Source organism: Acyrthosiphon pisum, chromosome A1, assembly GCF_005508785.2.
Source record: "Acyrthosiphon pisum isolate AL4f chromosome A1, pea_aphid_22Mar2018_4r6ur, whole genome shotgun sequence".
Taxonomy (NCBI): Eukaryota; Metazoa; Arthropoda; class Insecta; order Hemiptera; family Aphididae; genus Acyrthosiphon; species Acyrthosiphon pisum.
In genome coordinates this window covers 129,368,508-129,394,591 of record NC_042494.1, presented here as the reverse complement: position 1 = coordinate 129,394,591, position 26,084 = coordinate 129,368,508, and the positions used below count along the sequence as shown (strand labels likewise).

General features: G+C 29.5%; 3 protein-coding genes across 9 annotated transcripts in view; 1 reads left to right on the top strand and 2 right to left on the bottom strand.

Annotated features, from left to right (window-relative positions):
- Positions 1-316: 316 nt before the first annotated feature.
- LOC100165588 (endoplasmic reticulum junction formation protein lunapark) lies at positions 317-6,049 on the bottom strand. The gene is made up of 9 exons (XM_003247314.3): positions 5,680-6,049; positions 4,918-4,959; positions 4,658-4,836; positions 4,398-4,596; positions 4,212-4,335; positions 3,984-4,145; positions 3,362-3,571; positions 3,203-3,295; positions 317-771 (listed from the first exon to the last, which is right to left on the bottom strand). The coding sequence occupies exons 1-9, from the start codon at positions 5,707-5,709 to the stop codon at positions 737-739; spliced, it is 1,074 nt and encodes a 357-aa protein (XP_003247362.1). The 5' UTR covers positions 5,710-6,049; the 3' UTR covers positions 317-736.
- A 2,707-nt stretch (positions 6,050-8,756) lies between these two features.
- On the top strand, positions 8,757-14,131 carry LOC100167619 (sorting nexin-13). Its single transcript, XM_001945338.5, has 17 exons — positions 8,757-9,235; positions 9,289-9,403; positions 9,470-9,582; positions 9,687-9,985; positions 10,071-10,243; positions 10,318-10,431; positions 10,494-10,617; positions 10,696-10,854; positions 10,918-11,054; positions 11,127-11,252; positions 11,432-11,609; positions 11,667-11,762; positions 11,818-11,960; positions 12,019-12,396; positions 13,193-13,407; positions 13,479-13,591; positions 13,653-14,131. Exons 1-17 carry the CDS (start codon positions 9,135-9,137, stop codon positions 13,847-13,849), a joined length of 2,781 nt encoding a protein of 926 aa, XP_001945373.2. The 5' UTR covers positions 8,757-9,134; the 3' UTR covers positions 13,850-14,131.
- Positions 14,132-14,764: 633 nt separating this feature from the next.
- LOC100574986 overlaps positions 14,765-26,084 on the bottom strand; it is a 35,473-nt gene continuing 24,153 nt past the window's right edge. For 4 of the 7 annotated variants that reach the window (XM_029488307.1, XM_008188987.3, XM_029488308.1 and 1 more), the window contains 15 exons: positions 25,263-25,352; positions 21,833-23,737; positions 21,541-21,728; positions 20,503-20,705; positions 20,325-20,440; positions 20,159-20,262; positions 19,961-19,978; positions 18,578-19,891; positions 18,295-18,507; positions 18,090-18,219; positions 16,693-16,816; positions 16,526-16,621; positions 16,134-16,448; positions 15,978-16,063; positions 14,765-15,155 (listed from right to left, as the gene is read on the bottom strand). In XM_029488307.1, the coding sequence (XP_029344167.1) occupies positions 14,917-15,155; positions 15,978-16,063; positions 16,134-16,448; positions 16,526-16,621; positions 16,693-16,816; positions 18,090-18,219; positions 18,295-18,507; positions 18,578-19,891; positions 19,961-19,978; positions 20,159-20,262; positions 20,325-20,440; positions 20,503-20,705; positions 21,541-21,728; positions 21,833-23,737; positions 25,263-25,314 (5,103 nt within the window). In that variant the 5' untranslated portion in view covers positions 25,315-25,352 and the 3' untranslated portion in view covers positions 14,765-14,916. Of the gene's footprint in view, positions 15,156-15,977; positions 16,064-16,133; positions 16,449-16,525; positions 16,622-16,692; positions 16,817-17,106; positions 17,655-18,030; positions 18,220-18,294; positions 18,508-18,577; positions 19,892-19,960; positions 19,979-20,158; positions 20,263-20,324; positions 20,441-20,502; positions 20,706-21,540; positions 21,729-21,832; positions 23,738-25,262; positions 25,353-26,084 lie in introns of those variants that run through there. The other 3 variants (XM_003247312.4, XM_029488309.1, XM_016807805.2) reach the window with 3 other exon arrangements.

Sequence of the window (26,084 nt, the reverse complement as noted above, 5' to 3'; positions counted from 1 at the left end):
ATTTACTATTTAAAAATAAATGATTATTTTTTTTTAATTAGATAAAATATTTTATTTTAAATGTCCACAAAATAGAGATGAAAATATTATAAGATTTGTATACATTCATGTTCATGCAATCGCTGTCAGAACTCATTTCTATTCTACAATTAAATATATATTTATCAATTTATACTTTAAGTATATTATGAAATTGTGGTGGATTGACAACGATTAACACAACGACTACTAGTCCTCAAAACTTTTGGTCGTAGCTGATATTATTTGGATACTTCAAACAATTTATGGAATTAAATAAAATATTTACCAATAAAACTTATAGAATTAACCAATATATTTATATTTATCAGTCGGTAATAAAAAAATAAACATATGTATTACATCAACCAGGAGATATAAATTCTATCATAGAATACATACAAATTTCCTTAAAAGCAATGTATTAATAAATACTTCTAAAATACATTATTTTTCAACAAACATTTAAAGTTGATTGATTACATAGTAAAAAATATAATATTAAAATACCCTGTATACATTATTAATTTGTGAACAAATGTTATATTTGAGAATTAGTTATGAATATGTCTAATAAATATTCCCATATTATTTTGGAGTTAATTGCAACCTATGTTTAACATTAAATTTAAAACAACAACAAATATTAAATTAATTATTACACCATTTTGTTACCCCCCTCTCCTCAATTGTTGGTTTTATTTTATTGTGATTGAAGTTATAACGATTCTTCAGCTACTGATGTAGAGTTATCTAAAACATTTAATATAAATAATAATTAATACATTTAAACCATTTATTTAAAAAGGACTTATTAAATAAGACTAGAAGACAAGAGGAGATTGTACCCACATGTGTTGTTTTCGTCTTAGTGCCGCCACTGCTTGGTCTTACTAACTCATAACATACTAAAATTTTAGTTCAGAAGTTTCAATTTAGGCTTCGATAGTATAGTGACCTATTACCAAACTGTGTTGTACATGTGGGTATGACATCCCCTTAATTTAAGGGGATTCAATACTGTGTTTTTTTGTCTTTATCTAACACATGTGACAAAGGATTTTAGACGTGTTCTTTGCCAAACGTACCGATTGATATAGTGAAACGATAAGAGTTATGAAAACAGATTTAAATTTGTCATCAAGTCTAATAGAGATCGACATCAGATTTTTGGTTTTTTAATTTTAACTTCTCCAAAAATTGTAATATGACAATTTTTTAGATTCTGAGTGGAACGATGAATGTATTGATTTTACAATGATGTGTTTTTTTTTTTATTTTTTTTTGTGTCTGTCATCACACCTTTTAGAACAGTAAAAGTGCTTGGATTTTCTTCAACAGTATCTTTTCTGATAGGAAAATGAATCTAGTTGGAGCATTCGGGAAGTCAAAATTTGAAATTTCCAATAGTTTTCCAAAGCGCCGTGAAAAACAAGAGAAAAATTAAGGAAAAACGGGAATTGTTACGCAAAAGCTGTTTTCGAGAAAATCGATTTTGGTTTTTGGTGTAACTTTAAAACAAATTACCGTAGATACATGATATTTTCACTGGTTGTTTATATTTCCATTTTCTATACATAATAAAATATTTAAAATATTTTGATTTGTTTTGAGCTGTTTACGGACAATTTCAGTTTCCAATTAGTTTTTTTTTCTATGAATGTCAATAAAACTTTATTTGTTGAGTAAAAATACTTGAAAATTTAATAAATGGCTCTTACTATATTGTTACAATGACATTTGCAAATATTATAAGTCCTTAGTCACAGTTTTTTTTTATTAGCTTTTAAAGTTCAAAAATTGACAAAATATGTAAAAATCACGAAAATTAGCAAGTTATTTTGAGTTAAGAATTCGTAAAAATTTTTCTTTTTAAATCAAAGATTTGAAAATGTATTACAAGATTCCACATAATATTGTCAACCTTTTTCAAAAAAAAAAAATGTCTACAAAAAGTCAAATTAAATTTTTATGAGCGTTTGAAATTCATATTTTTACAACATTTGATATTCGCTCGATTTCTCATGTGACAATTTTCTTATTTTATTGCAATTAAAAAACGAATGACTGTAAATACTTAAAAATTTCACTGAATGTTTATATTAGCATTTTCTATTTACGATAAAATTTTGAAAATAATTTGACTTTTTTTAGCTGTTTACGGACATGGTCAGTTATAAATTTGTTTAGTTTTTTTTCTATAAATATCAATAAAGTTTTATCTGTTGCGCCAAAAAGTGTAAAAATTTAATACAAGGCTCCTGATATATTGTTACAATAGCAGTTGAAAAATATTAAAAATACATGGGCACAATTTTTTTTTATAAGCATTTAAAGATCGAATTTTGACAAAATTTATCAAATGTAAAATTGAATAATTATTTTGTAGTTAAAAATTCATAAAATATTCAACTTTTTTATCTAAGGATTGAAAATTTAAAACAAGATTCCACGTTAGTAATTAATTCTGTTACCAAATACAATTACACAGTTTTTTTATAGTCATTTTAAGTTCAAATTTGGACGAAATTACGCATTAAAAACCTAGAATAACTATTTTAGTTATTTTTTTGTGATAGTATAATATTATTTGTGGGCACTTAGCTAGGAAACTTCTAAAGTATACTATTATATGTATCTATGATAGTATCACGGTTTGTTGTTGATGTATTACGCGTTATAAGTACCTAATGGATATTGTAATATGATTAATTTGGACTTTATTATAGATACCTATTATCGGTCAATTTTTTTTTTTAATACCATAGATAAGTATATAATATATCTTATACCTGGAGTGACATACCGTCTCCGCTCAGAATCGTTTTTCTTGTACAGTGATATTATATCATTGAATTCAAATTTAATACTATCCATTATACAGAGACCCACTTGTAACCCCTACTGTACAGCACAGCGACATCCACTTACTCACCTTTTTAATTACTCTTTTTTAATATAAAGTTTTTAGGAATCTAGGGGGATAATATCAAAAATGTTGAAAAGTCGATCTCAAGTAGTCTTAATGACAAATTAAAATCTGTTTTTAGAATTATTATCACATCAGATCAATTGGTAAGTTTGGCAAAAAACACATCTAAAATCCATGTCGCGCGAATGTTAGATAGACAGAAAATCACAGTATCAAATCCTCTAAACTATTGTCTACTTAACATTAATTTACCTTCTAATTCTACTTGGTCTTCAATTTTAGAATTTGAATCATGTGATGATGATGGTGGATCCACCACTTCTTCAATCGTGGGACCCGAACCATCTAAAACAGCAAAATATATTAAATGTTTTAATACAACAAAACTAAGCATATTATTTTAAGTCTTACTAATTTTTAAATGATTATATTTATGCTCAGAATGTTCACTCTCGTTTGTGTCTGAATCACTTTTTGATATTTCATCAGTTATTTCTTCTATAGATTCAGTAGATGTAACACAGCCGTTTTGCGTTAATGCATTGTTATCATAACTAATTGCCAACTGAGGTCTAGGCTTAAGAGATGGATTCCATTGAGAACAATATGCACATCTGTATGCTAAAATCAAACATTATTTTCTTATAACAATTTGACTTCAACTACTAAATAATAAGTATACACAGTAGATTTTAATTTATATTATAAAAAGTAAAATTAGATAGAAACAAACACAATAATTATGTGTACAATGATAATACAGTGAAACCTGTGTTTAACAACCTGTCATCGCACTATTAAAAGTGTCCGTTATAGACAGAATGTAGTATTTTTTTTAATCAAATTCACATATGTATCTATTTATGCAAAGCCCAATGTAAATATAGGAAAACACATGCATAATTATAAATATATTGGATTGATGTTGGCAATAAAATATTTGTAACAGAATCAATAAGTAAAATTCTGTTTCAATAATTTAAGACAACACCTTCATTCATTGATGAGTATAATTTATAAAGATTATTCATACCTAAGAAGTCAAATTCTTCTTTACGGGCCATTCCATTATGAGAACCACATGTTCTACAAATTAATGCATATCGATTTTGAGGTCCATCACCAAGAACTTTATCAGCTAAACGATCAAATATTGTACGATCCCTTGAGAGTACTGGCCTTGGAAGAGCTAACCCTGAGTAAAATGGTTTTAGTTAAATAGTATAAAAAATATGTAACAGTACAATTAAATAATGCTTACTTGGCTTAAGTGCTGATGACATTATTGATGGTGGATGACCCATATCCGATGTCCTAACCAATGGTCTACCAGAAGAAGTATAGGGTGGCCTATTGCTTGTAGACGGAAGTGCTCTTTGATTAATCTAAATCAAAAATACTATCTAACATAACGATTAAGAATAAAATTAAATTTAGATTTACTTACAAAGTTTTGAGATGTCATGGATTGAAGTTGATGAGGAGCATATTTTTCTAAAATTTCTTTTGCTACTTTAAATGTTTCTTTTTCCATTACCTCATCGAGTAATTTTTTCTTTACAGATTTTAATTCTATTAATTTCTTTTTATATGTTACTATTTTTCGATTATAATACCAAACATCAAATTTATAATAGTAAAGAGCTCTGAAACAATAACTGATATTAGAACCTAACACATATTTAAATTATTTTAATTAAAGCTTACATGATTGGATATGCTGCAAAAACAGCCATGATATAGTTATTTTTGAACCATTCATAAGGAATTATACCAAAATAATAAAGTATATAAATAAATCCATACATGAGAGCTGAATGGAACACTATTTTATAATAATTTATCGGTGAAGTATTTGAAGTCATGTTTTCGATGTACATAATTTCCTAAAACAATATTTTAACAGTATAAATATTTAATAAATAGACTGATGCTTATTTTTAGTATTAAATTGCACTTAAACATACATCTTCTAATGATTCCAAAACTGCTTTTGTATCTTTTTTTTTCTATAAAAAAAAATCATTTATCAAACATTAATATAATGTTATAAACCTTATACCTAATAAGGATAACATTTAAATTTTATTGTTAAAATCAAAAAATTTAGTTTTGTTTTTGTTATTTTATAGAACATTCAAAAATATTTTAAACTTCTGTATTTTTTTTTTAAGAAGTACCTACAGTAAAACAGGTAGGTAATACAATAAATCATATTCAAAAAAATTTCAAGAATTCATATTTAATCATTTTTTTTTTATTCATAAACAAGAAGTATAAATCATTTTTAAAAATAATTAATAATAGGTACCAAGTCAATGGAATTATAATATAATGTTTTTGATTTTCATATTCACAATCTATTTATCATTGAAATGGTAACAAATCATCATAATTAATCAACTGATTTACTAGACCAAAGTATATTTTTTAACTACAATTTATGAGTTGCCAATGGGAAAAAATTGTAGAAACAACTAACAAGTATCAATAGAATTTAATTGAAGAAAAAAGAAACACCTGTGGAAAAAAATTAAATTTTTAACTTTGTATTTATACTTTGGCGTGCACATATTATGAAATTATTAGTTCTTCTTCTTCTTATTATTATTATTATTATTTTTATTACAATGCATACATATATATTACTAATAAGTTGGTGCATAACAGAGTATTGTAAATGTGTTTTATAATATTATTATATCCAGTTAAATATTTTCGAGACTTACTTTAAACCGCGCGAGTATGCTACCCATCATTGGCGATCAATTTTTACACCAAAAACACCTTCTTGACATTGAACGTAAGACTTTTATTAGTTTTCTATACTAAGGCCTGTGAGAACTGAGCACATCCAGGCACTACGTCAGTCTGTTGCTATAAATATAGTCATATCGCAACCGCCAACCGTAAAATGTCTTAAAAATTGAGTAAAAAGCCAGACGACCAACAGCAGCAAAGCGCAATGAATAAATGGACTGCGGACAACGAAAAAACTTAAGAGAAGGTATGAATAATGAGTAATGACGTTTATACTCGTATACGTTTTATAGTCGATTTGGAACCAAAAAGCAAAAATATAAAACCGTAAAATGATAAGGGCAACATATAACCATAGATTTAGTATTACGTCACGAATCCCGATTAAGATAGTAATATTACAGTATGGTAGCCCAACGAATATAGAAAAGTGTCTACCGAAATAAATCTCCATAATCAGTATTAAACAGCTGGAAATGTCCGCACTAGCGCTTATATGTTGTAGTGAATATAAATGCAGTCATAACAAATTAAAATTTAAATGGATATGTCAGCAACTCAGAACTCGAGATACGTACCGCAGTCTGTGAAGCATTTATTTAGTGAAACTGTGGAAAAGGGGCTGGGGAAATGCACCTTATTACTAGTAGAGTTAACGTATATGAAAAATGTATTAATAGTGAAATTAATACCCAAAGGTTAGGGCAAAGGTTTAAGGTTTTATAAGGAGTAAAATATCACTTCGGTAATCCATTGCAGGCGATTATTTACCCCCGGTAAATATTCCCTAGATATATTTTACCATCGGTAAATTTTCACCAGGGATATTTACCTCCAGTAAAATTTCGCTAATGAATTAAACTTTATCATTGTAAATAATTTAAGAATACAAAATTGTTATTTTTGTCTGGCCCATGAATTCTTTTTTTTATTTGTGCATGTGTCCCGGGAAAAAGGTTGCCGACCACTGATCTAACCTGACGCCGCTAACGGCATTGACCGATATTATTATTTAGATTTAAATTAATTCGATAACGGTAGCGCCACCTACTGCCGTCTGCCGCTAAATTTTTATTAACTCTAACGCATACGCGAAGAACGGTTCACAAATCACAGCTACTCAATTTCCTAGTATAACGCTGCCATATACGATTTACTATGATGATTGATGAGCAGTCCTGTAAAGAATACTTCTAAAAAGTACTTGAGTAAATACTCAAATACATTTTTTTTTAAGTATTTAAGATACTACTCAAATACTTTAATTGTAAAGTATTTCAAATACTACTCAAATACTTTGAAAAAGTATTTGGATTATTTTCAAATACTTTTGGTTTTTAAAGTGGGTTCCTTATTATCGTAATATAAACACATAGGTAGTAGGTATTCTAGTAGTTATCTAATAGTTTTAAAGGGAATATTGTTATTCAATAACTTTTTTTAGAAATCTGGTTTTCACAAACCTTTGGGCTTCGGCTAACACAGAAATACAGAATATTAATTAAAACTATTATTCTATTATTGTAGTTGACAATAATATTTTTCCAACCAATTATTTCGAATAAAAATAAAATGTTCGAAATAAAAACCAAAGACGTATTCAATACCAAAAAGTATTTAAAATACCATTAAAAATACTTCATGATGAAAGTATTTAAAAAGTTATTCAATACTTAAAAAAGTATTTGAATACTTTTACTCAAATACTTTTACTTAAATACTTTACAGGACTGTTGATGAGGGGGAATGTGGGCCAAAGGCGCAAAGCTCAGACTCCCCAAAAGTGTTTGGGCTAGTTGCGCCTCAAAATATGATTGATGGTGGCACAACATTTTTTGAATTGCCAATTAAGGGGCCTGCTCGTGTGTCTCTAACAAGGGGCAATATTTAGGAAATAAATGCCGCCCGTGGCATTTGTGTTAGTCGTCAGTGTTTTGGTAGTTTCTCTATGTTTTACACTGAGTTTAACCAAATTTGTAGCCTATTTTAGAACTTTTAAATACTTAAAAAAAAAATTAAGCCTTTGATCCAACACTGGTCATCACTCATCACTTATGCAATGGTGATTAGTGTGAGTCAGATTGTATACGGCCATACGGGTACCGGGCTATCACACACGCGCTGGATGGGCCGCACGTCGTGTCAACGTCACCGTCAACCAAAACTATAAATCGTGATTTCTTTTATCATTATAAACTTTCATCAATGGACAATATTACGAGAAACGAGAAACTATAGCCTACGATATTAAAATAAATTATTCAAAAAAAAGTATAAGCCAGAAACAGGCATGGATCCAGAACAAAGATCCGGGGGGGGGGGGGGGGCAATAATCTTTTTACAACACAAATACAATTATAATAAAATATCATACTTTACTAAAAATGTCGTCAAAATAGTAGGTATAGGTAATCTTTATGTGATCAATAAATTATTGATTATTTAATATATAAAGCGACAATGTGAAAATAAGTTTAGATTTGGCTTATTTCTTATTTAATATATAATATTTATATTTATAAAAAATATGGTCGGGGGGGGGGGGGGCTGGGCCAATCCCTGGTCAGAAATGCATAGATTATCTAGGACCTAAAGCGTCCTTAAAAGTATGTGCCTATAAATTATAACTTAAAAAAAATGTGTTGGAGCTTGAGCCCCCCTAAACTTTTTTGCTATTTGTGCCACTGCCACGGATTAATATTTATATGTAATCCGTGGGTTTTCCTAAAGGCATGTTTTTGAGCAAAAAAACAGGTAATCTGCAATACCCATGCAGCCCCACATAGCCTCTGCCCACGATTTGAGATAATAATATACAGGTTAGAGCTGTTTTGGCCATAGACTTTATACTAAGTATGGTTTTGGCGGTCTCCTTATCATAATTCGTATTTCGTAACTATTAGAAAATTATACATAATTGTATATCTATACATCATGTCCGTGGCCAGCAGCTGCTGCTGCTTCATGCTTGGTAGTTGGTATTCCTCTCGAACAGCTATAATTCGCGGGCTGTGAAGTGTGAATTATATTCTTATCTATTTTCTATGGCATGGGCATTCGGGCTGCGGCTGTTCGCTATCATCAGTCGTTAGGTACTCGTTAATCTTAATAGGAATTTTGGATTCAAAATGAAATTCATCTATTCGTATTGAAGTATCTGAAATTTTATCAGACTATTCCAACATTTCCATATACGAATAATATATTATTATATAAGTTGTGTGCGTGGTGTTTTGAATATCGGCTTCACGAACGACGTAATGAACGAATAAAATACGGTCTGTTATTGATCACTTACCTATCCTACTCGAATTTTGATATACCGTCGTTGTGCTAGAGTTGTTACTGTCAGTAAATCGTCGTCCAATCTACAAGGTATGATCTCCTCGAACTGCTTCGTGTAGACGAGATAAGATCGACTACCATGATCTGTTGGGCCTTGATGTTTTTTGCGCTATGCGTGACGACTTTCGGTTTGTGGTTAACCACCATCATTGTTTCTGTACTCTTGGCGTTTTTCTTGAGGTAACTCCGAATATGAGGCCATCGTTTTAGTATTTTAATTGATTTTTGTTTAGTGTGATATGTTTTGCATACATTGCCGTCGAAGAAAAAGCAGCTCTGTTCGTGGAATCATTGAAAAAAGACTCAGAGTACACAGTCTCAGTCTACAGTCTGTTCGATCCCAAAACTGTAAATTTGCACATAGTTAATTGCTCGTTTTCGATTTTCTAATGTTAACTTTATCATGCATTTAAGATATCCACAAAAGAAATAATCGAAGACGATGTGAACTTGAGTGGTTCAGAGTATATTGATCAACAGCTGTCTGACATTATGGACTACATTCTAAGGGACTATGTGTATCCATGGTAAAATTTGCTATTTAATTATTAGGTTGAAGTATGGTTTTTGAATTTGCTTATATAAATCTACTCAGTCTTTAAGTAGCCTTTAATATTATAATTGATCTAAGGTATGACAAATTGAGCGACGATGAAGATTTTCCTATTCAAATACATAGATCAACTAGTTATTTGATCAGTTGCATGGCCAAACGATTACAACAGGTAGATTTTCTGCAATTTGTATGCACAAACTTGTCGGAAGAAGTGGCCAAACATATTCGTATTTATAGAAAATCTTTGAAAGCTACATCCTCAAAAAGTTCTGAAGATGTTGATTTTGAAACTATATTTTTCCAACATGAACAAGATGTTGATCGATTAGGTACATCACATGCAAATGTCTGCTTGGATGAGAATTATGAAAAAAGTAATACTATAGACTATTGAGAGAAATATACAATCATAAAAATGTCTTATTTAACGTTACTTAATTTACAATGTTATTATTACAGAATGGCTTAGGGATATATCAGAAGCACTAATATACCACGTTACTCCTGAAAATGATTTCAAATGTCGAACTATACGCATATTGATACGTGAAATAATATCAAATAAACTATTTTTAACAACTATAAACATGCTTAGTAATCCAGATTATGTTAACCAATTAATTATATGGCTGGTAAATAACTGATAAGTAACTTCTATTTATTTTTATTAAAGATTTAATGTTGTATATTTTTGTTATACTATTAGTGCAGCGACTATCCAGTAACTAATGAGACATTTCTTACAGTATTGAGGTCAACTAAATCAAATCAACAATTAAATGCCGTGCACAGTTTAGTCAAAAAAGAAATTATGAATCTGGTAGGTATACTATAATAATAGTGTTATTATTACCTAATTATTAAACATTACAAATACTTTAGCGGTCAAGAGATTCTGGTGAATCAGATAGCAGAGCAAAACAACAACTGAGCAGTCTTTTATTTTTATCTAATTTAATCAAGTCAATTGTTAATAGTATTCCTCAACAATCAGACAGATCTTTAGGTAAATGTTCTAATATATTTGTATACGTCTATGTCAATATGACTTACCATTTATTAACTTAATTTTTTTTTTTTTTAGATTTTTTATTGTCATTTGAACATTCCATGTCTTCTCCGAAGAATGATTCATTATCTTTAAAGTGGATTCTTGAAAGTAAAACTGCTTTACCATACTTCATTGATTATTTGACTACAATAAATTGTGATAGTTTTATATCATTTTATATTAATATTGATGGTAAGTTTTAAGTATATATTTTGTTATGTTATTGATTTGGAGTAAAATGTTTAACAATATTAGGTTGGAAACAATTTGTACATGAACAGATGCAAAATGTTTGTGGAGATTCTAGTCAATATTCATCATCTGATCTAGCAACAGTGGATCATATTAGAGACGAAGCAAAAAAATTGTACTCCTTGTACATTGGTCAAAAAGTATGGTTTAGATTCATTGTAACTTTATAATTTCAGCAATAGTAAAAATATCTTTATGTATTCATTAATTAGCCCGATATTCATAATGAACTTGGAGATGATCTAGTAAAATCTTTAGCAAAGAAAATTCAAGTCGATCCAGTAGATGAGACATGGTTTGATGATGTTCAAAATGCATTGTACAAGACACTATTAAAGGTATTTGCATATAAAAGATTAAAATATGAAGTTATATAAACACATTTACATCTCACATTTTAACTTAAATACGTATTTTAAATAATAATATCATTAGTAATGGTAGATATTTATTTTTTAAACAATTGATTATATTATGTACATCCATGTAAAACTAATTTAGATTTATTTTTAATCAGCCTGAAAAAGGAATTATATCTGGTTTTGGTAAGCATGAATGTTGTTCAAGGTTGATAACTGATTTGGAAATGAAATCGTTAAGTTCAGAAGACATTTTTGAACCAGAATTAGCTATGCCTGCTTCTGATTTTTTAATACCAATGGATGCTGTACAGCAACTTTTTAAAGGAACTGGTGGTAAGTTAAGTTGTTTTGTTTTATTCTTCAGTATTATTTATGTTATTTGTTTTTCAGATAAAGTAAGCGATTTCCTCTCAGGTAGTAAAGCCTTGAGCCCTGGTCAATCAGAAGATGACAAGTCAATATTGTCAGCAGACATAATTGAAACTGGTTACTATTAAAATAATAACTTTACACACTTATGATAATCAAATTACTTTTTTAGGACTTGTGCATGAGGGTGGTAAGACATTTGGTGTTTATGCAGTTTCTATTACTAGAGTTTATATGTCTGGAAAAGAAGAGAACTGGCATGTTTATAAACGATATTCTGATTTTTATGATCTCTACCAAAGAGTAAAAGACAAGGTAAGGTTGTAAACAAATTATTATTTGTAATTCATAATGATTTAAGTTATTTTTATAGTATTCAGAACTAGGTAAACTATCATTTCCAGCCAAAAAAACATTTCACAATGCGGATAGGCGAGTTTTAGAAAAGCGTATGATGATGCTCAATCAGTTTATACATAATTTATTGAAATCGTCAACTGTTGCTAATTATCCTGGAATACAAACAATGGTTGAACAGTTCCTTGAACAAAGACCTGAAGATAAGAAAGCACTGTTATCTGGTCATCTTGTCAAGACTGTCGATAATCTCTTGTTCAACCCGCTGAAGGTTGTTGGAAACGTTGTTAAAACTGTACCTGATAATATATTTAATACTGTTGATGGTGTTATGGACAATATCAGCAAAGTACTTGGTCCATCCAAACCTGTTAATAGAATGTTGGTTGAGGAAGTAAGTAAAAAAAAAAGAAGGAAAGTGGGTACTATTCTGCTGTACAATAGGTGTCGAGTGAGTTCACTGTAATGAATGTGTTGAATTTGAATTCAATGATATATCATTATTCATAGTATGCAAAAAACAATACTATGCAGTGACGGTCTGTCAGCCTATAAACCAATTGCGTTTTCGATTTGACAAAATAGTGTGCACTGAAACTCCACTGGCACTGAGCAAGTGTTGCATGAAAATTGCACTAGTTTTTTATAAATTGAATACATATTTTATATGTAATTATGAAAAACAAAATATGTTGACATGGAAAGAAATACAATTCTTAGGGTCGCCAGATTTTGTTCCCTGTTATCGAGAAAAACGGTTCATATTTATAAAATGTACTCAATGCACTGACAAAATCGGCGGCGCAGAAAATGTGCACTGAGTGCGCACGAGTGTTGTCAGTGCAATTAAATCGAATACAAAACACCGCACCAGTCCACTGAATATTGGTCAAATCGAATGTTTTTGCACTCAGTGCGCACAGAGAGCAAAAAAAGTGTCAAATCGAAAACGCTATAAGTATATTTCATGGTATGTTATCAGATTCTGAGCGGAGTAAGACATCATTAGATTCAAGATAAATGCATTGATTTTAAAATGTGATAAGTACTCCTGTTTAAATACTGAAAATTTTCAATTGTGTTAATACATAAAAATAAAAACAGATACATCATTGTAAATTAATTTCTCAAAATCTAAAAACATTAACACATTTTATGTTTCAATTTATTTACTTAAAATTTGTTGGTAGGATGATGACAATATGCCCATGCGTGCAGTGTTGCTATTATTAACAGAAGTGTTTGAAGTAGATGAACAACAACAATGGCTTCGGAAAAGATTTGTCATGTTGTTACAACATATTATTAGGGCTTCATTTGGCCATGTAGTTAACAGGAGGTTCAAAGAGTATGTGGCGACTGTCACTGATCCTTATAGGGTGTCATTATTGATTGCTGCGATCAAGTATTGTTATAACTAATTATACCTTTATGCACAAATACTTTTTTTAATGACAATACCAATATCCACTATAGAAATTCATTGTGGCCTGATGGTGTACGTGCTACAGAAGTACAATTTCGAGACGCAGAAGTACAGCTTAGAACACTTGTGGCTGCTAAATGTGCACTTATGTCTTCTGTTTCTGGTAAATCAGTACCAAACATTATATTGATTAAATGTATTAATATTTTTACACATATATTTAGATGAATTGAAGCATTTAATGGGCAGCGACGTCACAAGGCGTGGAATTTATTTAGCCGTCATAATGCTCCAGCACAAAACCCTTAACAAACGTTTGGCTTATGTTTTGGCTAGTTCATGTTTCTTGTTAATTTTTCCAAATTTTAGTGGCCTTATTGATAAACTACACAAAAACCCTCCTATATTAAACCGAAATTAGTTACAAATTAGCTTAAAACTATTATTATATTTGTGTAAACTTAAATTTACTATGTAGTATGTATATGTACTTTTTTGCATGTAATTATGCAAGCGATTGTCAACTAGACAAAAACCAGCTAATGTGCAATGACATCTTTTAATGGGATAAAGTGTATAAATATACACACAGGATGGCTGTGATCTATTTATTATTTTTAATTTACTTCAGTTATAACAACTTTGTGATAGGGGAAAAAAATTATCAAACAGTTTTTACGTAATATATTTCAAATCTAGTACATTTGTTTTTTTTTATTAATGATATTTGTCTAGACAATAACAATTTTTTTATTTTTTAGTATTAACTATTCATTATTAATAAAATAATAATTACACATAACATAGTTACCCAATAATACATCATAATTATTATACTAAAATACAAAAGCCATAAGTGGAAGGTGACAGATGAAAATCCTGATAGAATCCTTGACAAGTTTAAGTGACTTTGTAAAATGATATGTTACAACAAAATGTGTAAATAAAAATATTATTTATATAATACAAAGGCACATCAGTTACACAATTTGTAGTTATAGATTAAGTATAATACATAATTATCACTAAAGAAATAATAAATTAATTATAAGTTAAATAAAGGAAAAAACAATTTTATTCATGGAGTTAAAATAGTTTTTTTAAGCTCATTAGATATAATAATTTTTGCTTTGTTAAAATCATGATAAAAAAGAACAACGCTATTCAGTCTAAAATTGCCTAAAAAATGATAAGCATTTAGGTAAAAATAAAAAACCTTAAAATAAAAACAACAAAACAAAAAAAATGTCTTTATAGGGAATATTTTAATAAACATAATTTACAAGTAGTATTACCTGTAATATCAATTATTTACAACAAAAATTAAAAATATATAATACCTTTATAATATAATATATCATATTATAGTTATATTTTATAAGAAATGAAATAAACGAGTTACGGGTGAATTGAACACAGTTTGGCAATCCGTTAACATGGAATCAATATTATACAAGGTGACCAGAAGGGCAGTGACAAACAGTCAAATTAATTGGGCGAGGGTTGTTGGTCACCAGAAAATGTGTAATGTTTCAATCTGGACTTAATTTCTAGGTCACGCAATGCTTGTTTTGCACGCGCTCGCACTTCTTCGCTGCAAGTGCTATTAAACTTTTTTAGTCCCCTACGGTTCATTGTACCCAGTGAAAACATGGGCTGCACATTGTCGGAAGGTTCAGGCGTTTCTTCCAGTGCAGTTGCCTGCAATGACTGTAGATTCGAATCGACTGTAGGATAAAATATTATTTTATTTTATCATTGAATAATGCAATTACGAGACACTGGTACAGAATATGGTTAAAGCAGTTAAGCGCCTAAACCCTTTGGAAGTTAATAGTATCGGTCGAAAAACTTCGAAATCGCATTTTTAAGTTTAAAATACAAAAAAAACCCCGATTGGGATACGCGGGAATATTATGGTTATAAATAATGAATATAAACGATTAGATATATTTATAGTGATTACAAACTACAGTGACGCAGTGTTATAAATAACATAAAATTTATTTCTTTTCGTTGTAAACTCGAGGAAGAATGCGCACTGTGTAAAAATACGCAAAATAATTAACTTCAAAAGGTTATTTAGGACCTAGAAATTCGGATCGCATCATTGTTCTGAACTGGTTGAAATACATAGGTTTTCGTGATAAATTCCCACAAATCGCTTGAGAGGAACTAAACTGTATTTCTTAGTTATGTAGATTCGTGGAATAATCTGCGTATGTGTAAAATCGCGAACTTCGAAAGTTTATTCATTTTCCGTCCAACAAATTCTGAACGCATCATTGTTGTTAATTCGTTGAAAGACACGGGTTTCTGATGAAAAAAATCGTAAAAATCGCTTCGGAACAACTGCGTTTATGGCTCGGATATTGTTATAAATTACTGTTACAAATACGGAATGAGAGAGAAAATCAAAAATTCCCGCATTGTCTATGTAAAAGTGTCATACTCCCGCGGATAGAAATACATAAAAACCGACGCGTATAGATGTAGTGAAATTGCATATACAACGCGCCTGGTAATAAAATGTTGGGACAATAACTTACGTTGAACCGTGTCCACGTGGTTTGATTTCTGTGGGCTATTGTGCGCTCGACTGATGTGCTTATTTCTAGTACTCGTAGTTTCGAACCTGAGAACATAGTCCACAATTAAATATATGACGCCGCGTTTAACGTGTCTTAAACTTTTCTAGTGCTTACCCAATGTCACAAATTGGACACTTGTAAATGTTGGACGAACAGTCGGCCCGAACCACAGGTGTCAGCCGTTTGGCAGCCACCGACAATGCCGCCAAACGCGCATTCAGTTGGAGAGCGTGAGCCGTATTTGATCTTTTAGATTGAGCTCTGGCACTAGACCCATTGTTGTTACGTCCAATTACTTTGCGTAAATCTTTAGCAAGAGCAGAGTTGGCAACACTACTTGATACAGTTGTGCCCTTTTCATTGTTGCGTAGAGCACATAGTTTTCCCAACAAAGTTATCGCACCACCACTCCAGGTTTTGCCAGCACAACTGAAATTAATTATTTATACATTTTATGTTTGGTAATTAGCATATTATAATTTCACAAAATATGTTAATGGTATTACGGTTTTTGTGTAGAAGAAATGAGATTTTTCAAGGCTTGGTCCAATATTTCACCCAACTTGCTAACCATTTTATTTTTCAACTCCTTTCCGTTTTCACTGATTTAAGCAGATTTTTTTTTAAAATAAATTGTTTTTTCTTTATAAGTTAGTAACAAATATATACATACCTATTTGGAGCATCATCAAATTCATGGTCTTTTGCCATGTGCTCGTCGAGTTCTTCTTCTCCTCCGTCCATTATGAGCTTGCAAACCCAACACACAAGTAGTTCATCAGATTTAATTACATTAACTAAAAATAAAAATATTTGTAAAAAATATTATCCAGTTCATGTTATTAATTTTTAAAATATTAATAAATTCTTAATTTTTCCAATAATTTTAGGTAGTAATTTAATATATACATAATGAGATGAAACTATGTAATAAACAACGATTAATAACTATTGGAAACATTAAGTTAATTTTTTTTATACATTAACTTACAATTTTTTTCTCATCCAAATCAAGACATGATTAAAAACAATTTAATATTTTGTAAAAAACAAGTATATAACAATGTATTAAAATATTCCTAATTTCATTTATATAGATTATAACTAATAATTGTAATAGTTTAAATTAATATAAATCCTTTATAACAATTGGTGCAACACAGAATTTTTTTAAAGTATAAAACAAAGTTAGGCATAATTAAGAACTACATTTTAATATTGTATCACTCTCACTTCGTGGATCAGCCTATCCAACAAGGAACCACTCACTTTTCTAAATTTTATCACATTCTACCTCGTATGATATATACACAATATGCTTCACCAGTATAATAAATTATTTTAGTTTTTTGGCTACCTTATGTGTATATGATTTAATGTATTTCTCCATTGTATGTACTTGTAAACTATAAGTACTCCATTATATACACTGTTTCCCTAATTATTACTATATGTATAATTTATAAATATTGTATGGTCACGTAAAATGCCACTTGGCATCAAAATAAATACTGACAATTGTTAAAAATACATTTTTTTAACTTAAAATAATATTTTTTATTTTTATTAATTTATCTGAGGATTTTAATCATTATTTGTTCCTGTAGAAACTAACTAAGTATTATATGTTGGCACCATAGAGTAAAGAATATATAGAGGGGCCATCCCGTATACTGTTATGTGTAGTGAATTGAAGCAAGCAAATGGAATACATTTAGAGTTACCATTTTGAGAAAAATAAAATTATTTTGACATTTGGTTGGCACTACTTTAAGTTTTCATATTATAAATTAGTAATTATCAAAATATAACAACAATAAAAACAATTTAAAATATTATAACTGTGTCTTATCAGTGATTAGGTTGATAACTGTGTCTTATCAGTGATTAGGTTGAGTAAGGCATACAATAGTTTGGTACAATAGTTTGATGCTTTTCAATTGGTCACTCTAATCGTTCTCCATCTAAATGCTTCACTTACGTATACGTATGGCCACCCCGTGGTTGGCACCAAGTTATTTTAATTTACATTAATCAACCACTATTTATCTTCAAATATCTGTGACTTACCCAATTCTGGATCTTCAATACTATGGACATCAAGCGAGTGAATACGAAATGCTGCAACACCTCTATAACATTGATCACATACTTTACATTTGAAATCTAATTCACTATTGTTTTGAGTATCTATTTGTTCCTGCAATAATAAATATTTGTATTAGTTACTTTATTGAACTTGTAAAAAATACACAAAAACAATTTATTTATTTACTTGATTGCTATTGGTGTCCTCTCTATTGTCCATATCTAATAAATCCAAACCATTTTCACTAGTTACATTTTGACCTTCTTCAGATGAGTTAGAACCAAAATTTTGCAATATAGCCATTTCTTCATCAGTGGCCCCCATTGCACGTTGTAATTCTGTCCATGAATAATCATTTACTTCTGTACTTGCAACATTACAGTCAGGACCTTCCAATATCTATTTAAATAATATAATTAGCACATAATATAATACATAAAATACTTATATTAAATATAAATTAACTAGCCTGATTAACTGAGCTCAATATTGATCCCAAACTAATAGAGGAATTTAAGTCAAAAAAAGCATCAGCCTGTGAATGCCAACGTGGTTCTGCAACTTCTTCAGGTTCTTTTAACTCTGTTGTATCAGTACTAATTGGAGCAGTGGCTTTATTTTCTTCATTAAGATTTGTCATTAAGGATTCATTTTCAATAGGTTTTTTTAATTCCTGAGGTAAATTTTGTACGTTATTATCAGTTTTGATAACTTCTTGAGGTAAAACTTCAATTAGGTCCGAAACTATTAGATTTGTTGAATCAGAATAATCTAACTTTGGTAATAATAAAGGAGCATCATCAACTTTACTTGATGAAGGCTGTTGTTTTTTATTATCAGTCTTTAAATTACGCTTTCGTTTTCTTGAACCGAAAAAAACCCCGGGTTTTCTTCTGTTTCTAGCTTTTGGTTTAAAAGGATTCACTTTAACTGTTTTTTGCTTTGGAGGAACTTCAGATGAAGGGACTTCTTGACTAGACTCAAAGTCAACAAAACTATTAGATGATTCATTATTATTTGCTAAAGAGTCATCTTTACCCGAAGGTAATATCTCATTGGACAAAGACTCTTCAATGAAATTTTTCTTCCTATTACGGGTTTGTATTTTAGAAACAAAATTGTCATCAATGGTTTTCTTTTTAAGGACTTTAGTTGTTTTCTTTGATATAGCCGGTTTTTTGGATTTACTAATTGGAATGGATTCCACTATACTTTTTGTGCTATTTTCAATTTTAGATCTTTTCGGTGGAACTGGAACTACCTTTTCAGGTACAGATGGAATTTCTCTTTTCCTCCGCAGCCTATTTTGTTTTATCAATCCAACCTCTATTTCATTCATCAATTTTTTGCCTTTATTTTTTACTGCCACAGGAATAGGAACAGACTTTTCTGTATTGTCATTATCTTCTTCGACTTTTGAATCAAGAATTTCATTATGGTCGTGCTTGGCAATTTTCTCAGCCAATTGCTTAAAGTCATAAATAGGTCTTTTACGTTTCTTAGGCAATATAACAGGGATAGGTGCTGGTGAAGCCATCAAAGTTTCTTTCATGGCAGCAATTATTTCTTCAGTTTCGGTTTTACTACTGGGGAGTGAATGTTCAGTTGACTTCAGTGGAGCACGCATGATGTTAAGACTACGTAAGAAATCTGGTGCTTCGGAAATTAGCATAGCAGTTTCAGTTGGCAATGGCAAAACTGGCAATGGCTTTTTAACCTTCTTATTAAATAATGTGGTTGAACTTGAAACAGTCGGATTACGGCTGCTCATATCGATAGGAACCTACAACATGTAGAAACTCGTGATTAAAAATCAATTTTTAACTATAAACATTTTTGTGTCTAAATATACCTTTGAGCATACAGACTTCTTTGTGTTTCAGAGCAGCGTGTAAATTTTTAAGTATATATTATAAATTATTGTAATTAACCATTACCAAAAAAGTAATTACAATTTACAAATAAATATAGAAAAACCAACTAAAATCTGTTTCTTAATGATGCAGTCTACAAATTTTTTTAATTTTACTATTGATAATATTTTACTTACGCTATTTATTGTTGCTTGATTATTCCCATTGGGAGCTTCAAATACTAAACGTCTTGTAACTCTTTTAGGAGGTAAATCTGCAATCATACGACTGACACTTTCAGCTGTAAAAAAGTAAGATAAAATTATAAAATTATAAAACAATAAAAGAATATTGAGTACTTACCATCACCAGGTTTAGTTTTTACAACTGGTAAAGGTGGTGTAGGTGGAGTTCGTTTAAGACCATGTCTTGCCCTACCATTCTTACGTCTTCGGAAATTAAAAGGTCGCCAATTTTTTCTGTTACATAAGATATAAAAATTAAATTTTTTTTAAATTAAGTAAAATAAAAGAGACCTTACCTAGACTTTTTACTATTAGGCGATTTGGTTGTATGAATCATTGTCTTAAGCCACTCAGTATCACCACCACAATCTAACAAATGTCTATGAAGCTGAGCAATATCATTTTCCATTTTTCCACATTTCGTACATTGCGGCAAACTGGTTTGTAGTTCCTCACATTCAGACAATAACCCTACTCTGCTCAAATTTCTTTCTGGCCGCTTCAAATTTAACAATTAAATTAATGATTATTAGGGCTCGGATTTTGTAGCAAAATAAATCCTTAAAAAAGCATTTTAAGTAGCCAAAAAAAGCATTTATTAATTTAATTCTAAAAAAGCAAATTTCAATTACACATAAAATTAAATAATAAAAAAGGAATTACAACCATATATTTAGTCAAGTTACTTTCATTAAAACTCATATTAAACATATAAAACGTTATATTTTTTATCCGAATTTATTTTCACCGAATTCTCTTACGATTTTTTTTAATTTTTAATTTTAATTTTTAAATTTTGGCATTTTGACGATGAGAGAAATTATTTAGAACACTATACGTTTATACCTCACTGATTGTCGATTGATATTTACCGGCCAACCAAAGTATTAGAACGTGCTATAAAAATACGTAGGTATAATTCAGATAATTTTGCCTTTTTTTGAGTCGTAAATACAACTATAGATAATTGTGGATAAAACTATTTCGGCACAATAGCCACAGTTATTTTATCAGTCATATATTTATTACAGGTTTTATAATTTCTGGTAATAATAATATAGTCCAAGACGTATAATATACATAGAGATGAGCTAAGTTTTCAAGAAAAATATGTAAAAATCAAGAAAAAATAACCAAATAGGGGGAAAAGCAATAAAAGGCAGATTTTGTGGAAAAAAGCAAAAAAAAGTTTACCTCATTAAAATCAGAATGATTCAAAACGTATTTATATATAAGAATTATCTTTCTATCACAATTCCCTTAAAAGAAGCATTTGCTACAAAATCCGAGCCCTAATGATTATGTTTTATAAGTCAAATAATTAAATAAATTACCCATTTTTGAGATGGAAGCTGATCTAATGGTATGTCGTAATGATGGCAAAGTACATTAGGATGTACATTCCACTTATGGTAGAAAATATCCCAAATATTGGAACATGTAGCTGGACATGCTGAACAAATATAACTACGTGGATATAACCATTCACCACTGAATCCTTCGAGATTTTTTCTTTCGACATCTACAAAAGAAAATAAAAGGTTTTAATAATTTAAAATTGTTTGTACAAATAATTTTAATAATTTAAAATTGTTTGTACAAATAAAAATCACTATTTATACTCACCGTGGGAACTTGGAAAACCATACGAAGAAGCTGCATCAACCTCCAATGAACTCATATCATCCTCTATTGGTGACGAACTAGGATACAACGAAGGTACCATACGTCTGATTCTGGTTTGAATCTCAAGATTCATGTAAGAGATATCAAATGGTACTCCTTGTTTTGTGACTAGCTCATTTTTATTATTCAAAAAAACATACTGAGTTCCTTTAGCAGATAAATCTTGAATCTCGTCTTTTAATTCTTTTTCTTGAGTTTTCACAAGTTTTTTGGATAAAATTATTTTATTAGAAGGCTGTAATAACTTTTTAGATTTTTTGTATTCCAACTTTTTACCATGCCCTAAACTCATGTGTCGTGCTAAGTTTGGCTGTTGAGTAAATCCTTTTTTACAGTCTGGGCAGTAAAATGGATAGTTTTTGGATTCTTCTTTCTTTTTTTGATCTTCTCTAATTGGTTCTTCATTTTTCTTAAGTTCCTCTGTTTTTGGTTCTTCATTTTTCTTGAATTCCTCTGTTTTCGGTTCATCATTTTTCTTTGGTTCCTGTTTTTTTGGTTCTTCATCTGATAATTCATTTTTAATTTTAACATTTATAGGTTCATCTATTTTTAATTCTATTATTTCGATTTTTGGAGGTTCTTCTTTCAAATGCTCTTTTTTCACATTATTATCAGATTCTAATTTTATACACAAATTATTCAAACAAATGGTTTTATGGTTTTTAGCTAACTCACTAGAAATAAATCGTTCTTTGCATTCGGCACAGCCATAGTACACGTCTTCATGAGAGGTACACATATGTTTGTGTAATGTGTACAAATCAAAAAAGTTTATTTGACAGTACGTACATATGTGACTTTTTCTTTTGGGAGGATGCATCTTGGACAAATGGCTTTTTCGATCCTCTTCATTTTCAATTTTTTTATCACAATATAAGCATAGTTCACAAACTTTGCTAACAATATCAGGTATTTTTTTCAAAGCATTAGATTGTAAAGCAGGAGGATGATTCATCACATGATGCCGTAAATCTGTAGCTGTACCATATGATATACAACACTTATGACAGTGATAGTAACCAACATGACCTTTTGTATTTCTCCACTTTTCTATCATTTTTTCAAGTCTTTCACCTTTAAAACCAGCTATTTGCAAGTCACGTGATGTTAAAAAATGATAGTTAATATGTGCCTTTAAATAATGCTTTTTTAGAGCACCTCTCCGTTGATATATGCCTGAACATACATTACATGAATATAATTTTTGTCCATTATTAGTTATACTTATTTGTGATTGATCAATTGAAAACACATAACTTTTTAAGTCTGTTTTCCCATTAAAAAATATATTTTGAGCTTTTTGTTTTGGAGTTACTTTCATTTCAAGAACAACAGAAGGCTCTGGTATTTTCCTATTATTGAACACATTGGTTTTTGGCAGAACTATGAGACTGGTAGCAGGAGAGTTAGTTTTGAAACTATTTGTTGGAATGCATGAAACAGAAGCACTTTGAGATGATGAAACTGGTATAAGACTCAGTGTTGTTTCATTTCCGACATCTTCCATTTCAATATCTGTTCCAAGACGTTTAAGTCTTTGGAAAACATCCAACGGTCTATCATGTATTGGATGAACAACAGGGTAACGTTGGATCGTTACTTCTGAAGTGAGTGGAAACAACGCTGGAGGTGCACGTAAGTTTTTCTTTTCTGAATTTGACGATGGCGCAGGATTTAATAAATTTTGTAATATAGATAAACGGCTTTCTTCAGAAACCATATCTGGAAAAGGGTTATCTGTTGAACATTGTTTTGCTAAATGGAGTTTGTTCACAACGGCATTCAGACGGCCACCTCCCATTTTTTTACTAACGGTAGGAGGCATATTATTATGTATCACAGAACCTGAAACATATGTACAAAATATATAATGAAACTACTTGGTTTAAAATAAGAATTTTTTTTTTCTGAATATTTATTATAACTATGGTTAATCAAAGATTAAAAACTTAAATTGAACAATACTTATAATTTATGAATGTACATAATAAATTAATGCATCAAGTAATCAATAAAAATAAAATAAGAGATTAAAATATGTTGTAATAATAAAAAAATTTTAAAATATTATTAAACAATGTCACCCAGTTAATAAAACAATAGAAATGTAAATTAACATTTTCATAAATGTAATCGTTACAATATAAAAATGTCACTATATACCTATAATTTTATTTTTATTCTACCCATCAAAAGTGTAGCCACCATTTCCATAATATTTTATATTTTTGTATGTTTTTGTGTATTGAAATCTTATATTTCTTAGATAATATTAATTTTTCTTAATTTTAAATTTCCTATACAGAAACCCTTAAAACATGATATTATGAACAAGAATTACAATGCATTTGTTTTAAAGATTCTATTGATACAATATTGTTGAAAACCTAAACAATTACTTTATAAAAAAATATTATGATTAAATAATATCAAGTATGTAATAATATAATCTAAACAACATATTGTAAATTGAAGCGTACACAATTAAAAACAAATTAATACCTAATTAATATTTAATATTGTGAAAAAGATTAGATTCAAATAAAAATAAAAATCTATAAAACGAGTTTTAAGCATAAATATTTTTATGAAAGTTTCCTAAAATAACAAATGATAAGATGTTAATATTATTTTAATAAAGTTAATTTTTTTTTGCAAAAATATATAAGCTAATAATAATAATAATAAAATGATAACATATAATTGTGCTTTTCGAGAAAATATAAATATAATTAGTTTGAAGATACATAGAAACACTTTGGATATTGGATATAATTGAAATATTGTTAAAAACAATTGTATAAAACATTATCATTTGTTGGTAATTTTGTCGTTTTATTGAAAAATAAAGTTAAACACTAATCATTATCTTGTATTTATTTTCTGCAAATTTAACTTTAGGAAACACAGTAGATACTTGTTCTACCTATTTACATAATGATTTTTTCCATATTTTTTTTTTTTAACAAGAAAATTGTGTTTTATTTATTTTAATGTGTTGGTCACACGATGCTGTGGATATTCGTACGCGGGCTGTATTCACTTACTATTAATAGTTAACCTAGCAAATCGTTGTTCAACCTTGGACAACTTATACACAACCCTAGTAAGTACTAAGTAAAAACGAATAAACATAATATTTTTATTATTATTAAATTAACATGAAATAGAAAATATATTTAAGGTCTTACCAAAATAAAATAATAAACAATTATTTAAAGAACGGATTATTAGTTATTACCAGGGATAGTTATTACTATATTTTTTACTATATGATCGCAAAATAGATAAATAATATATATATGACAGAAGGGCGATGATACTATCAGTAACGATAAGTTCAGTGCAGATAGGTAATATGTGTACTAACCACCATGAGGGAATGACATATTCCGATGATGGTGCAAACTGCTTCCCAACATATTATATCCTTATGGAGTTTTTCGAAATGTACGTAAATCTAGAACATAAAATAAACAAATTAGGTATAGTATTATACGTGGAGTAGGAAAATTGTTAATGATTATACATTTTTATATATATTAAAAAATTATATCATAATGAATAAAATAAGCGTTTTAATAATAAATAAGATAAGTCATCCAGTGGCGTAGCCAGGGGGGATTGGGTGTTTAACCCCCTCCTCAATGACAATTTTTCCTCTAAAAATGTATTATTCAAATACGAAAACTGTAAAACTTGGTTTAATTTATACTTAAGCCTACCCACACCCCCTCCTCACAAACCATTTCTTAATCCTGGCTTCGCCACTGAGGTCTTCAGAAACACGCAATGGGAAATAATTAAGTAGTTTAAGAAAAACGTGTTTAATATTAAAAACAGATAAATTAATTGTTTGAAGATTCTCTAGGCCTTTGTAGCTTTGTACAATAATATGTTATGTTTATGAGTTATGACTAATTGTAGACTATGATAAAACATAATTATCGTATATTCGTATCAGTACGGAAATCAATTATTATGCTTCAAAAATATTTTTACCACGGTTGTTCACGGTATACGCGTTTCACACACGCCACTGACATAAGAAAACCTGTTTTATAGGGGTTCGAAAGGAGAGCAAGTCGGAGAACGTCAACGCGATGCAACGAGGTCATGGGTATATTTTGAGCTTTTATTCTTTGTTGTCACAAGATGACATTCGTCGGGTTCAAAATGTCAAATTTACACG